This window comes from Botryllus schlosseri, unplaced genomic scaffold (genome assembly GCF_051294905.1).
Source record: "Botryllus schlosseri isolate E-star unplaced genomic scaffold, Bs_hap1 Bs37a, whole genome shotgun sequence".
NCBI classification, from domain to species: Eukaryota; Metazoa; Chordata; class Ascidiacea; order Stolidobranchia; family Styelidae; genus Botryllus; species Botryllus schlosseri.
In genome coordinates this window covers 95,494-111,887 of record NW_027648646.1, presented here as the reverse complement: position 1 = coordinate 111,887, position 16,394 = coordinate 95,494, and the positions used below count along the sequence as shown (strand labels likewise).

Here is a 16,394-nt window from a genome sequence, read left to right as displayed (position 1 = left end):
TCGATGGCGCTGCATTTGATGTCGCATCGATCGATGATGCTGCCTTAGATGACGCAAAGTATCTGAAGTTATCTATTATTATAGCAGTAATTTAATTATATAGCAGGCACATTTACGTCCTATGCCCGCCACATCGGTTAGCAAATTGATCTAACAACGACATGCAATACAAAACGATCCTTGCACTCAAGTAATCAAGTATCATCTGGCATACACGGCATCGTTAGTGACTGCGACATGCATCTCATTCGTACATTATTTGCTTCAACCTGGAAGAACGGCACCTAGGTGGATATACAATATACATTATACATACAAATTATATAGGATCGGAAACGGGACCAAAATCAAATTTCTGGGAACAAAGCCCCACATTTTACCAATATTACCGGTAGGTTAGGCTACATCGTTGCCTTTATTCTACATCTACAGCACATCTGCAGTGTGTCAAGTTCACGTGCTGCTACAGCATAGAAATATTCTTAGATTCATCGACACAATTCTCATCGTGCAAATGAGTGCAAGTTCCATTGATGTTGAGGATCTCGAACGTCGTATGTATTGTATAGCAGTACGATAATCAGATATGTATATAACCGCATATCGCGGACTCATCATAGAGCTGATACAGAAAGGAAGGATTGTATCAGCCTGGCATTATCCAATTCACAGCTATTCACTATTCAGCTATACGAAAGATAACAAACTATGGAATTGTTTGCAACTGCATGTCCTATAGCAGTGGTTCCCAACCTTTTTCGACTCATCGCCCCCTTTTCACGCTCCACACCGATCATCGCCCCCCAAATATTGGGAACCGAAAATGGGCATACAGACTGAATTCACCGGCGAGTTGACTAGGAAAAAAGGTCAACTTCTCGGCTCGACCTCGAAATTACACTTTTCCAGCTACATTTTGGTGAGTTGACTAACAAAAAAGGTGATTTCTACCACTTGATTCCAAAAGGAACATAACAGCACTTCTTCAGCCTCCTCCAATACGTTGGTCTTGACCCCCCTCAATAGGGCGATAAAGCAAACTTCAGCACCCCTCAGACCCAACTCCCCCGATACCTCTTTAGCGCTACTTCTCAGCACAATTTGTTGGACTCCTTAGTTAGTAGGCTTAATTCGCGCGAAGCGCGAAAAATTTCTATCATTCATGATTGAATCGGTCAATATGATCGGGAATTGAATATATATTGCTGTCAATTTTTTATCCTCTCTGCTCATGTATTCAGATTTACCGGTAAAGCTGAGTGAGGTGTCTTGGAAACTGTAGGGCCCGTATATAATAATTGAACACATTCATGCGGACCCGTGCGTATAATGACTTCGTTACGTAGTGACATTTCGTGGCCTGTCTGCTATGTCAAAAGATATTCAAATCGCCTATACGTACTAAACTAAAAGACGCACACGATTTCAAATTGGTATTTCTGCACCGGCAATTAATTTCTCTCTGCTACATGACATTTTTGTAGGGTTCTGATTGCCAGGACAGGAACATTTGGCGCCAGCCATTTAGGCGCCTATGGACAATTAAATATATATATTAATATATCGTATATATATCGAAGTCGGTCAACATAAAGGCAGTCCTTTTCCGCCAAGGTTTTTTCGTTCTGGCACACTTCTCGGAATCGCATGTTACATGGCCTGAAACTTCATATGTCTTGGTGCGTCATGGTGTGATAATGGCTGACGCCGAGATGCCCATTTCTATAATTCATTCGTATTATTTCTTTGACGAAGGGTATCCAATAAGCAAGAAATACCGGACCACGAAATGGCGCGCAGCGCGAATTTTTTTTGAAAAAGTTGCCTAAATTTCCAAAATAATACTCTATAATAAATGTTAATTCACGAAAAAATTGTTGGTCCCCTTCGAGCTCAGGCCCCCCCCCCATCCCAAATGGGGGTTTGGGTGTGGCAGTTACGGCAATGGACGCCAATATAGCCATTTGGACGCGCCATCGCCCCCTATCGCCCCCTTCGTCCGTTTTCGCCCCCCTATCGCCCCCTTACCTATTTTCGCCCCCCTGGACCGACAAATCGCCCCCTGGGGGGCGATATCGCCCACGTTGGGAACCACTGTCCTATAGCGTTGGAAAGACATATCAGATCGGGGGAAGCACCGGCCACAGCGAGCTGCGAGCTGCTCTGTGCCCGGCCACAGAATGTTATGTGGATTTCACAGCTTTTCTGGAACTTGAAACAGTATTTTCCACATATTCTTGGTTCTTTGATTCCCTAATTGTTTCGTTCGGGTACTTTCATTGCGGTATTTAGTATTGAAAACAAGAAAACAGGTAAAATGACCGCATATTGACCGATCCAATATCTCGATGGAACAGATTATGCATTCAAGGAGGTTTATAGTCGAGTCTACTTAAGCGTAAATCGAAAATCGGCAGTGAATTAAGACAAATTCCCAGTACAGTATTGTATTATTCATAAATTCATCAGGGCAATCCACGAAAGATTTTAAACTGCCCCTACAAACATCCTTAAACTGCATGATCAAATATATATGTATTACTTATTCGCATCGCAGACTCATCATAAACGATAAACATGGTTGAAAAATGAAGGACATTATCATCATCATATTGTTCAATCGTAGGTTTGCATATTTACAAAAAAAAACTATAACTATACAATCGATTGCAACTGCACAATGCACATTGCACATCTTACGGTTGAAAATCAATATCAGAACGGGGGAAGCACCGGCCACAGCGAGCTCTAATCTGTTCTGTGGCCGGCCACAGAATGTCATGTGAATCCCACAGCTTTTGGGGAACTTATAGAGATTTTCTGACAGATATCTGGTATACATTGTTTTTTCCAATTCTATGCAGTTGCATACGATTAGCTGTGACGAGTGTCAGCCGAATATTCAGGTCTATTTCAATAAAAAAGATACAAATCAACACTTACCATTTACTAGTTTTGATAATGTCTTCATCGCTTCTAGCTTTCTATACCATTATTTCCTGTTTCATTTAGCGGATATCGCCCTTTTTAATGCATTCTTTACATCATTTTTTGTGTTTTTAATTGATATATGGAGACTATATTCCAGATCGTTATCATCTTCTTCCTATCGTTTCATTGTATCGCTATTCTTCTGGTATTTCGGGTGAAAATGCATATAAACTGAGCTAAACTCTCGCTCTCACCTAGTTCTATTTACTGTTCGCCCATAATAGAACATAATTGATCATGCATTTGACCACGATTGGGCCACGGTACATACAGTACTTATCATCGATACTAACTTGATATATTGCAGCCGGCCATGAAATTTGGCTATGGCCGGCCATGAAATTTAGTCATGGCCGGCCATGAGAATGAGTTTGACATGGCCGGCCATGGAGATTTCATGGCCGGCCATACTGAAATTTCATGGCCGGCCATGAAAATCACCATGGCCGGCCACAGAATAGCACTTTTCATGGCCGGCCACGGAATATCTGTGGCCGGCCACGAAATTATCCGTGGCCAGTAAGTGGCCACGGGAATGCTGAAAGTCCGTCTCTTTGATTTAAGCCTACCCAATAAGGCCTACATATTTTTAACAGGAACTGCCAGGATGGTGAGACCAAGGTCTGGGCTTATAAGTCGACGGCTATCGGCATAGTTGACTACTACGCTAACATGACCACTGCGCAGGTAACACGATTTGGTCATGAACACAACTTCTCATACTTGAAGTGGACGATTAAGATTTGCTTTTTCTGTACAGTCCGCTTCGTGGTTCTGCGTTTTCGAATGGTTTCTGCTCTCCGGCCTGGCCATGCTGCATTATCGCAGGAATAGACCCATCAGATCCGCAGGAGAAGTGGCAGGTGGCTTTGCCGCCGCCGACACCGAAGGAATAGTCTCCATGAGATATTACCCGGGAAGACCTGAGCCGACACGCATTACAATTGTGCGAGTCTCATACCAATACTGCAATCTATGTAACTATTCAAATGATTCTTGCCGTATATTTGTTTGAACGTATGTATTCAGTATATATTGATATATTGATTGTATATACTGTTCCACAATCAGCAAACTCATTTTTACTGTCCGCCTTATTTTTTATACGACGCGGCCATGACAGAGAATCAGACAGTCCGTCCATGTAACTGTTTTCTTACTTCTAATGTGCAAGAAAGCAATGATCTCTGTACGAATTGCAATAAAGTAACAAACCCTTGCATTGATCGAGTTGTAACGTTATGCTACGTCTTGAAATTTCCACCTTATATTCACGGCGTCGCGTGGAGGTTGGTAGCCCTAGCCTATCGTTGTACTGTTGTCTCTCGCTATCAAAATACTCATACACGAGAACGTGTCGATTGCTGGAGCAGTCCTGGCGACGTTTGAGTCTCGGCGTCGGTTTTCGGTATCTTCTTTCTCCTTTTTCTTTTAATAACTGAAATTGTTACACAATTTCGTCTCGACTGTGGTGTTCCAGACACTAGGACTCACTTACCTGGATGTTTTCCGGAATACTCCCCAGTCAGCTTGTCGTCTTTGCCGAGAACGCTTTCGGTGTGCAACGGCGTCATCGAGTAGCGTGCGTTCGGTTGTGGTTTTGATCTGAAACACAAGTAACATGACATAAAACAAGAATTTCTAACATTCTACCAAATTTAATGTACTGCGCAATATTCTACGAGCGGGCAAGGCTGTAGAACTGGCCGCATTTTAACAGCAAAAGAGTCTGCGGGCCGCAGAACATTACCGTGCATTTGTGGGCTACTATTAAATTTGGGCTACTGTAGCCTATTTATCAGTCGTATGCTGGCATTTAGTCCATTTTTATGCATTCTAAAGCATTAATGGTTTGCAGTTGTTGTAGTTTTATTGAAATCACACCGTCTCTAGCAGATAACTTGGGTTTAGCGATATTCCAAGCAATTTTGAACGATGCGTCTATAACGTCGTCAGCAATTTTAGCAATGCCTCGAAATATGGATTACGGTTTTGATGCCCCATAGCGTAGTGGTAAAATCCACAGCTGCAGCACCAATGGGTTGCTGGTTCGAGTCCGACTCCAGAATTCCTACCTAACTGCCGGAGGTTTATCTGGGCTCCTACTCACCAACTCATCACGTAAGCGGTGCCTTGCAAAAAGCCTAGAAGTGGGCCGTGCTACAAGTCGGCAGCTACGGAATAAAAATGAGGAGAATTGGCGTGGTGTAAATGACCACAGTAGTTGACAAACACCATGAATACCTCAAACAACAACAACACATCGGTGTTCCATTTAGATCGAAGAAAGCAAACAGGTTTTTGATGACTCATCTTGACTCCAGTCGTTTTCGCAAAATACAGAAATGACTCGATTCGACTCGAGTCAATCTGTGTATTGACTCGACTTAGATTCGAGTCATTGCGCATGACTCGAGGCCGAGAGACCGAGACTCGGCCAAGACCGACATTTCATTGTAATTTCGAAGAATAGTTACGTAACCACACTGTTGGGATTTCGTGTAATGGTTTGGCAATGACAATCTAAATCGAGCATATATCAAGAAACCACAATACATCAAAGAATGAGACATTATAACGAAACAGACGATACGAGAAGAGAGCTAAGTACCTAAATTAATATGTAACAATACCATGCCAGTAGTAATTGCGTTCATAATGAAAGGTGTCGCGCGCGGGCCGCAAAATGAACGTTTGCGGGCCACAGGTTGAGAAACCCCGCTGTAGAAGATGATACACAAGCGGGAATTCTGCTGGTACATAATTGAATGACAAAGAGTTCCGAACAATTTTGCAAGTAAAATTTGTGGTAAAAGCGGGTCTTGTAGACGCATGGGTGCGGTTGGAATAACGCGAATGGGACGGATGAGTCCGAAATTTAAACAGTTGAAACAGTAGTCATTTACATGCTGGCCAGCAGTGGTCATTTCCATGTTGGTCAAATTCAAATATGAAAACTATAGCCTCCCTGTCATTTTATTCAGTTTATTGTAATACAATGTAATTTTTTTCGAGAAAGTGTTTTTTTCCGGTCACTAACTATATCGTCACTGGAAAATCGAACTGTCTTATAACCACTTTTAGTATTTTATTCTTGTATCAATAACCACTTTTAGTATTTTATTCTTGTATCAGTATTTGGACATACATCTTTTGTTTTAACTGGGTTTCAAGTACCTAAGTAGCATGAATGTCTACTTTTCTAGTGACTTGGACATATGAACATGAATTTTCAAGGTAAATTGAAAACCAAAACTGATTTATATCCAAATTATATGGCCAAAGTCAGTGCAAAAACGGACATAAGATTGTTTGGTTTTCCAGCGACAATATATGCTATATACATTGACTTCACATGATATTACCATCGATCATTTCCAATGACAAGCTAGACAGGCATTCGGAGTTTCCAGATTGTTGGATACAAGTGTGAAGAAATTGTTGCCGCAGCAACAACAACAATAACTGAGCCGCACACAAAAGCAGCAGAGTTAGCTGAATGGCAAAAGAAGCTTTAGACCTACCGATGACATCAGGTTTTAGAGAGAGAGAGAGAGGGAGAGAGAGAGAGAAATATTTAATGATTTGTTCAACCGAAAAAAAATTAGCGGATGAAATAATAACAAAGGAACTTAACGGTGTACGACAGGGTGTGATCGATGAGTCTGGGTAGGGTCAACTGGACTGATCACACCCTGCGTTCAGAAATAGATATTTGAAGAGCTTCCTGGAGGTAAAGAAATTCATTATTCCATTGAATGGTACATTCAAATTGAAATGAGCCCGGATACTTTCGGCTGACACTCGTCGGGGGAAATCATCAGCAACTAATAGAGAATCAGAAAGAGCGTTGTATATATATCAACAATCGTATCACAAAATATGACGTCACTGAATATAATTTATAAATTGGTTGCAATTGACTGGGATTAATATATTCAGCTCAGCATAAGAAGTCAATGAAAAATTTGGGTTGGGATAATAGGGGGTCAGTGATGGGATATGATGTGACTTTATTTTTCTAGAGTTATGGTAGAGATACCAGACCCTAATTCAATCGCTAGATTATTAAACCTTGAGACTCATGATCATGGTTAAAGAATGTATTGTATACTGGTATGGACTTGAAAGTAACATTTACTCCCATCCAAATCGGCGATTTCAAAACCAAACATGGATAAGTAGGCCACACAATATCGAGGACATTACCAATTTGGGATATAGCCTATCATAGGATATCAATCCATTCAAATTACGTTATAGCGCAGGGGCGGGCAACTTCTTCAGTCGGCGGGCCGGATATAGGAAAATAAAGTACTTGGCGGGCCGGATTCCTGATTCTTGTATCGATACATTACTCGCCCATTTATCCACATATACGAGGAATAAATCGATTTTAATGAATGCATTTTAATGACAGCAATGTCACTTCAAAGCTATTTCTCGCCGCTAATGAGAAAGACAATGTCGATTTGAGAATATAGCATTGCCATACAGCAGTGGTCGGGAACCTGTGGCTCGCGAGCCAAATATGGCTGTTTTGGGGATAAGATATGGCTCTTCGACAAATATTTATTTTTGAACTGAATTGGTCAATGTTGCAGCGACTTGTTATCGAACTCTTTTCAAAAGCCTCAAATTCAAGTTACTGTCGCGCCGGCAACCAATATCACCCGCGCATTCGATGTAGCCTACCAGACTCGAAATCTTGGATTGCGCGATACGTTGATTGATCAAAGAGGATAGCAGACATGACGACACCAATATGAGAACGCAGTTTTCAAATATACATTGTCTTCCTGATCCACGCCACGAAATGAACTGCCGTGGATGTGACATTCACAATTACATACTCGATTTACAAACAACGCTATAGCTGTCCACGTTCTTGATTGGCAAGTAGCTCCACCGGCGATAAAATAGGCGTGTAGCCCAACGTTATATGTTACGTCTGGATACTTTGAGAAATCGATCAGTATTTAAATTTTCGGGATCAGTGCCACAGTTATATTGGATTAATATCAGTTATAATAAATTCTAAGCTATTTACGATGAATTGCGTTATCAGTGGTGGGGCTTGACCCGCGTGTGCCTTACCTCTCGTTTCGCGCTTCATTTTCGATTAATAAAATGCAAATTGTGGGAATTTGGGAGAAGAATGTTCAAAATCTAGTCATTCATGAACATCAATAGAAAATACCAATACTATTTAAAGGTTTCAAAATCTTCGTTAACAGCTTAGATTGGGTAGGCCTATAGATTGCTGTAATGACCATGTTTGGGACAACCTACGCATGTGATCATGGGTTCTCGCATTTAAAAGGAGCATCACGGCGAACCTACGTTCTCGTAACTCAAGTTTCGCATGCTCAAGTTAGGCAACCAGCATAATAAGTTCAAGTTTTTACAGAAAAAATGTGGCGCACACGACGAATCCCGGGTTGAGAGCTCGAATTAATACTACCATGACGTCAGAAATTTTCAATTGTAACGTAACATCTGATTGACATGTATGGCTCTTTGGGAGGTAAAATTGAAAACAATAAGGCCAATACGGTTCTTCGGACTAAAAGATTCCCGACCACTGCCATAGGCACCGCCATGTCTGCTCTCTGATCAATCAACACGCAGTGCAGTCCCTAATTAAGATTGCAAGGCGTTCGATAATCCCGGTACCCTAAATTTACCAAGATAGCAATTCATTAGGGTTGCGTAGGTGACGAGATAGCATCGTTGTTCGACTGTGTAGCAGCGTTTGTTTGACTGTGTGGCCTAATTAATCTAGATATTGAATTCATGCGACCCGCGTCCTCTGCGAATTTTGAAAAGCGGCTCCCGACCCGTTTCAAGTTGGCGATCCCAGGCAGAAGCGGTGTCTTGCAAAATCCTAGAAGTGTGGCGTGCTACAAGTCTGCAGTTACGTAATTAAAAACAAGAAAAATCAGCTTGGTGTAAATGACCATTGCAGTCGATAAACAGCATGATTACCACAGACGACATTAGGGTCAGAATAAATCTTAGATGCCGATAATGCAAGTCTTCTCGCTTCGACGAGCTTACGCGTAAGCTCCACTTTCGCACCTGCGCACATGCGTATATGATAACATATACAGTCTCTACAATTTGGCCTAGTGAGCAAGTAGTGGGAATCTCGGCAGACAGTGGCCACAGGCCACAATATTATGTAAGACGAAAAACTGTCCGCGGGCCGGACAAAATCCCTTTGCGGGCCGTATGTTGCCCACCCCTGTTGCCCACCCCTGTTGCCCACCCCTTATCGAAAGCCAAATATGGCATGGGCCGTTTCTGGTCTAATCATTCCTTGACTTCAACCTTAAATTCCTAATTCAAGGAAAAGAATAATCCTGAGATGTCTGGATTTTCGGTGTCCATTACAATGACGGTTATAGAGCCTGAGTTTAATAAATCATCCTCTGGTGGAGTTGTAGTTACGGAAATTTTGCGACAGCCTTCATAGTCAGAGTTGGGAAACGCGTACCGGAGTTTGTTAAAATGCTCCGACTCAAACTGCGACTAATTTAAAATCGAACCAAAGAACTTGAAGCAAGTTCAGACTCACTGTATTTGCAGTCTTCCCGAAGACCTCTTCGAGATTGCTCCTTTACTCGAGGTCGTCTCATCAATCGACGATCCGGCCGTGTGCGACTTATCGAGGCTTTCGTCTTGATTACTAGTCCTCTTCGACCTTCTCACTGGAACTTTGACCTCTGGCTGAAAATTCTCGTCCTTGGACGACTCTTCGGAAGATTCCATCAGAATGCATTCCTCTGCATTCTTTTTTGAACTCTCCGGCTGCGTTTGTTTCTTAGCAATTCGTCGGTTGTTATTGACATCGTTCTCAGTCGCGGCGGTCGAAATTTCCTCCGATACCACTGCCTGTTTCCGCTGGCATTCGGCACGTCGTTTCTGTTTCGGCGCACCATCACTGCTTTCGTCAGACAAAGAATTATTTGATTGTGAAGTGCTCTGGAGAGGCTGAATCAAAGCGTGATGAATGATTGTTGGCGCATGCATGCTTGAATGCTTTCATATGATCTCACCTTCGTGGCTTTGGGTTGGCTGCCACGTTTTTGCGTGGAGCCCGGCGTCATTTCCTTGCCGAAATCTATTTTCGCCTTCGCGGCGACTCCCATCGATTTCAAAGCGTCGGCAAAGTATTTTCTGATCAGTTTGTAATCGGGTTTTTTGTCGTACTGCAGATTTGAGACGTATCGCAGAAACTTTTCAAATTCCACAGCTGAAACGAGTTCAATAAAACACCCAACTTGCATACAGATATTTATAAAAAGAACTTACAATTAACATTATGAGGCGAGCGGGCTGAATGACTAGTAACCCAGGATGACATAGAAAGGAAGGGCAAGCAATGAAAATGAAGTGGCATGTGTCCGATGGCACATTTTACGTTGGATTATGAACATACAATGTCAAATGCAGACCCCTTTTCGTAATGCAGATCCTGTTGTGTGTCTTCTCGAAAATGGATATTCCAGATCACCAACGAAACTGTTCTTTGATTATACTCTCCAGTTGTTAATCGTTAACATGTGGCAATCAGATTGGGGCAGAGGTGTGCTGCGGAAGAGTGGTTGCAACGGAATTTATGCCGGTTTCTGGATTCCCCATAACTTCAATGTTTAGGACGCCAAATGTTTCGCTATGGTAAGTATGGGCAAATGAACCACAGAACCAAATGAGTATGTTTTGCAACTGCACACCGGTGCCGATGCTGAAGGCAAACAAAAGTGTCAAGATTACAATTGTCTCGTGTCTAACAATACTGTACAGCAGTAGTTCTTGACTGCTGGCCATCGTCAACTTTTATGCAGATTCGCTAGATATATTACAATTTTATATCTCAATTGCGCAATGCAAGCTGTTGAAGGCTTATCCGATTATCAAAGAGGTAAAGCATCAAATTTTAAAGAGATTACTGCTTTGCCAGTTTGCGGCTTTGTGACATATCACAACATACAGTTCATTGGCTACCTTCAACTTTAGCCGATAAGGTTATCGTATCACAGCAAAAACTGAAAGAAACTACATCACACTCCAGTGATTTTGACAAGGCATAAACAGCTTTACTACGTCAGTAAAGGACTGGATATGCCAAGGCCGTCCCCCATGGATTTTTTAAAAAGTTTTTCGATATATGAAGACTGAAGAGCTACAGAAGGTAGGATCCCGGCCCGGGAATCGGACAACCACGCCCACCCACTGATGAATTGATTTTAATGCTTTGATGCCATCTTGGCGGCGATCCGAGAGATTTTGATTTTAACGGAAGAGAATAGTGTGCGACTGTGTGTAAAGTATATAAACATTATGGCACATAATGGTAAATCATTAATTAAAACTTTCTTATGCTGTGTACAATAGGGTTGTTCAGATTTGGGCATTTTTTTGAAATCTTGTTTCGCGTAATTGCAAATGATAGTTTAGTACATAAAAACACTTCTAAAAGCGATTTTGGTCATTTTCATCGCGATCTTCCTTCTTTTTGTGTTCGGAGGTGGGGGGGGGGGGTCAACTTTCCTTCAGACGAATTAAATACTGCAAACCTGATGCGGATTAGGTGAATTGGAGCTACTATAAAGATGAAATTACATTCATATACAATATGTCTTTGATTGACATTTACTGAGTTGAAACAAGCTGAAAATGCCTGTATTCGTTCATACATAGGCCTACCACGCGGCTACCTATGCCAAATACGGGAAGGTGAGACACATTTGGAATGTATAGGAATGTAAGTATGTTCAATCGTGAAAAAGATAATTCAATCTGATATTTCCCAGCTCTACTCAGCCGTTTTCTACCGCAAACTTCACTAAAGCTACGAACCAGGAATGGTGAATCGTCGGTAGTAGGGAGAATTGGTCCGTGGGTCTTTGCGCGCAAGGAAGATCGCGATGAAAATGACCAAAATCGCTTTTAGAAGTGTTTTTATGCACTGTGACTAAACTATCATTTGCAATTACGCAAAACAAGATTTCCAAAAAATGCAAAAATCTGATCAACCCTAGTGTGCAATGTCTTCAACATTCACTTTGGTACTCTCTTGGTGGCGTTGATCGGTTTCCTGGCATAAATTTTGCAATTGACCCAACACTGGAATCCAAGCCTCAAACCTACTGAGATAAGAAATGCACATTGCACACCTTTACTGGAGGTAGCCTCTGGATATACGCTGGCAACTAACTTCTTCACATCGGCCATATGCTTGATCTTTTGGTCCTTAACATAACTCTTATCCGACAGTTCATTCTCCCATGGCAGTGATCCGGACACCCAATGGAGCAGTACGTATCCCAAAATTTCTAAATCAGAACGCCGAGAAGGCACTGCGAGAAAGCAAAAAAATTTTTAGCACATCTAAAATAAAATGGTGGAATCTGCAGGGACTGACCAACACCCTTATGAGCATCTCTGCTTGTGTATTCGATGGTGCCGTTGAGCGCCTTTCTAGGATCTTCCTCATATTCGTTATGTTTTCCGTCTACCAGATAGCGGTATGCAAGTCCAAAACCAACCAGATATATCTTGATGAATTTTGACGAGGAATTAATTGTTATTCCAGTATTTGTTATCACTCACCTGGCTCGGATCACTGTGACCCAATAAGACATTACCACCTTTCACATCGGCGTGAACATATTCATTGTCGTGCATATATTCAAGGGAATTGATCTGTGCATAGAAAAGAAGGGTTTCATAAGCCCTGGACAGCCTACTAGAGTAATACCACAGAAGTGATAAGTACACCAGTCCAACGTAGGCAAAAGTACAAATGAATGTTAGTAATTAACAGAGTTGGTCAAAGTAGTCATTGATGTTACTAAATAATGGCAGAAATAATATTGCAAAGTAGAATGATATGTCATACAGGGACTACTTGAAGTGTAAGCCAAAAAGTTCCGAAAAGTACTTAAGTAGCTTGGGACAACATGACACAGACCTTCTTTAGTCAATCGCCAGTGATCGTTTTTAAAAGTACTGGAATCATGTTCGCGATTAAATGTAGAATGAATATTTGGAAACATAAATAGATGTATTTTATGAATTATATTGACAAGTCAATAATAACTACTCCAGAATAATAGAACTACGTAGTTACAGACCCATTCTAGCAATAGTACTTATGTTTTAACAAAGAGCACTCGCTCAAATAAGATGTTTCAGAAGGTAGGTCTATGGAACTATTTGCAGCAGAATGTCCCAAACCCCTAACTCTACTGGTGACTGTAGCGGGAATAGCAACACTTCTACAAATTAATACACTCCTGGCATACAAGTATCACCATATCATATATAAAAATATTGCAAAAGCGGTGTGCGGCAAGATAGATACAGAATAAGACTGAGACATGGAAATGAATTTTGGGACTTCAGATATTCGGAACGACAAATTCTGGTTTAACTAGGCCATAATACCATTCTGATGTGCGGTCCAACATTCGAAACGAAAAATTGTTACAAAACATCCACCCCAGACCATAACACTGCGCTTTTTACTAAACGGATGCTTACCAGTTGAATTGCGAGCTGGACCGCAATACCTTAAGCAAACCTTAGCAAACGCTATACCTTATAAATGGGATGGACTTGGAAGCAAATGCCCTCTTAGATGAATGAATTTAATCACAAAAAAATAGAGACTCATATGTCCGTGATTTTGGTACTTACGACTTTGACCACATACTGTGCCTTCTCTTTACTTGCATTTTCTTTACTGGCACCGGCTGAAAAGTAGAGACAAACTTAAGCATGAAATATGAACATCACAATAGCCTATTCACATGTGCAGGAGCGCGGAATTACCTAAATATATCAATCCGAATCTACCGGATCCAATAGCTTCGCCGATGACCCACGTTTTCTTTCTCAAGTCCTCCATTTCTGTAGGCATTGATACGGCAGCAGCCAGTTGATGACCTCCGGCTGCTTTGGCACCTTTTTCGTTACGCTTTGGTGGCATTTTGGAACACTATAGGACACTTTAAAAATCTGTGGCAAAGTTCAGAAATTACAAGATGAATAATTAGGACTAGACCACGCTCATAAAATCTGACATGTGAATATATCAATGAGATACTCTGCAATCCGCACATGTTATATAATTTCGAGACGCTAACATCAATATTGATGTTTTCAATGTATGATTTCACGCAGAGTTGCAGCACAGTGGTCTAGCTGCAGTTGAAATGTCGCAATAGTGAAGAAATTGGAAAAATTACATTTCGCATTAATCATTGGAAGGGTATACAATACATCAATGAAACTATTGAACATATAATATTCGCAATATTCATTACTATTGCACAAAACTTTCAATTAAAGGATCAAAACACCAACGAGATTCCAGAAGTAGGCTTGTAACTGCTCCTAACGTAAGGAGAGTTATTGAAACCACTTTTAATTGAACTCAAATCCCACGACCGATCCAGACAAAAGATGATCCGTAGCTGAAGGTAGAAATGATATGTATTGCAATAATTGATGTAACGAAGGAATGTCCAAATACAGCAAATGAAACTGGGTCGTGAAATTAGGTTTTAAAATAGTGGTCGCCTGCGGTTATAGAAGACAAGCCTAAACAATAGAAACACATGTCAATAACTAGAGACCGCATAGAACACAAAGAACAACTGACAGCGTACCAACTTGACGTAGCTAACACAAACAGTACCAACGACAGAAACGAATAAACTAGTAGCGGCGCCCAATCAACATACATATAGAGAACAAAGCACGGGGCGCCTAATCAACTGATGACAATAATCACTACATCTTATTTGACGGGAACTTGAAGACTGGCATACTGCACACCTCGTGAAATGTGATTTACTATCGTGGACACCAGGTACGAAAAAATCACATTTTCAAATATTTGAATAAAATTGTGGTTGTAGTTGGCATAGTTTGTCAAAATAAGTGATTATAGACACCATGCGAGAATACAAATGCATCCTGATATCGTAAAATTATTATTGGTAGATTATATCAAAAATTTAGCGAAGATTGACCTGATATTAGAGCATTGGCGAAGTACATCATGATCCGGGTCGCGGGCGTACTCCTGATAACTAGGCTATTGATCATGTCATTACCAAAGTCAAAGTATATAATCGTTAGATATACAGATCAATAACAACTGCCTACTGTTATGGTGCCATAGCAATTGAAATGTTCAGTCGTTAACGAATCCAGTAGTGTTACAGCTATGGAGCGTAGGTTACCACAATTTTACTCGCCACCTTTAGAGTGCGATAATAACATGGATAAAGAAACTCAAAATTATGCAGGACATAAGTAGTAGGTATGATCGGTCGTGACCTGCCATTGGTTCTTATGGGCGGGGTGGTGACCTGCCTGAAAACCCGTGGTGGCATGCGGCTCTTATTTCTTATGAGTGCGGTCGCATGATAGCATTACGGAGATAGGGATCGGTCGCATGCTAACGTTTTCGGGTATAGGCGGCGGCGGCATGCTAACGTGAAAACTCGTGGTGGCATGCTAATGTTTTTTGGTATACGTGCGGCGACATGCTAACGACGATAAATGTGTCTGTCATGTATTCTTACGGGGTCTGTGGTGACTCGCCATGTGTTCTTATGGGTGCGGTCGCATGCGGCTATTGCGTCTTATGGCAGGGGGCGGCGAGCGGCTATTGCGTCTTATGGGATCGGTCGGACGCAGCTTCGTTGTGGGTATAGACCGCGGCGGCATGGTGTTGAATATGTATCAGATAAATAGTCATGTGAATGAGCCTTTGTTAATGTGTATATCGTAAATTATTATATATGATGTCGTAGTTTAGTCGTGACAAATGACCGATCGTGTTCTAAGTCTTTCCTCGCTATTGATCGCTAGCTGAATAGTACTTTCAGATCGGATTATTCGCACCTTGTATACCGCTGTTTCGCACCTACAGAATAGTCAGCTGTTCACAGTCGTGACTTCACCGCGATAGCGCAATTTTCGAATCAGTCGCATGGTAATGATTTGCTATTTAGTTTACCACAGAGCCGGTGTAGACGACGATTCGAATACCAACAATAGCCGCGTTCACATACTAACACTCCAAAAAGGTGTGAAATATTTCCTACGACCACTCACAAGATAGCACATCAGAATAGTCATCTCTCGTGGTTTGATGTTACAAAGATAGGGATCACGCACAAGTAATATTTTGGTAATAAGTTTGTCACATAACCGGCGCTTCCAATACCAACAATAGCCGCGTTCACATATTAACACTCCAAATAGGTGTGAAATAGTTTGCAAACCCGGCGATCGCTGACAAGATAATGTCTCAGACATACGCGACTTGATGTTACAGGCATATCGATCGCTCACGCGGTGAAATTTTCACGGCTTTT

General features: G+C 41.5%; 2 protein-coding genes across 2 annotated transcripts; both read right to left on the bottom strand.

Annotated features, from left to right (window-relative positions):
* Positions 1 to 9,858: 9,858 nt before the first annotated feature.
* Positions 9,859 to 12,861, bottom strand: LOC145460037 (uncharacterized). Its single transcript, XM_080338442.1, has 3 exons — positions 12,422 to 12,861; positions 12,174 to 12,356; positions 9,859 to 10,249 (listed from the first exon to the last, which is right to left on the bottom strand). The coding sequence occupies exons 2-3, from the start codon at positions 12,229 to 12,231 to the stop codon at positions 9,993 to 9,995; spliced, it is 315 nt and encodes a 104-aa protein (XP_080194568.1). The 5' UTR covers positions 12,232 to 12,356; positions 12,422 to 12,861; the 3' UTR covers positions 9,859 to 9,992.
* A 759-nt stretch (positions 12,862 to 13,620) lies between these two features.
* LOC145460040 (serine/threonine-protein kinase VRK1-like) lies at positions 13,621 to 14,014 on the bottom strand. The gene is made up of 2 exons (XM_080338446.1): positions 13,834 to 14,014; positions 13,621 to 13,754 (listed from the first exon to the last, which is right to left on the bottom strand). The coding sequence occupies exons 1-2, from the start codon at positions 13,988 to 13,990 to the stop codon at positions 13,672 to 13,674; spliced, it is 240 nt and encodes a 79-aa protein (XP_080194572.1). The 5' UTR covers positions 13,991 to 14,014; the 3' UTR covers positions 13,621 to 13,671.
* Positions 14,015 to 16,394: the final 2,380 nt, after the last annotated feature.

Coding starts and splice junctions, on each gene's coding strand:
- LOC145460037 (XM_080338442.1), bottom strand. CDS start 12,231: ATGGCCGATGTGAAGAAGTTAGTTGCCAGCGTATATCCAGAGGCTACC. Junction 10,250..12,173: donor AGAGGCTACCTCCAGTAAAG/GTGTGCAATGTG, acceptor AACTCGTTTCAG/CTGTGGAATTTGAAAAGTTT.
- LOC145460040 (XM_080338446.1), bottom strand. CDS start 13,990: ATGCCACCAAAGCGTAACGAAAAAGGTGCCAAAGCAGCCGGAGGTCAT. Junction 13,755..13,833: donor ATTCGGATTGATATATTTAG/GTAATTCCGCGC, acceptor TCTACTTTTCAG/CCGGTGCCAGTAAAGAAAAT.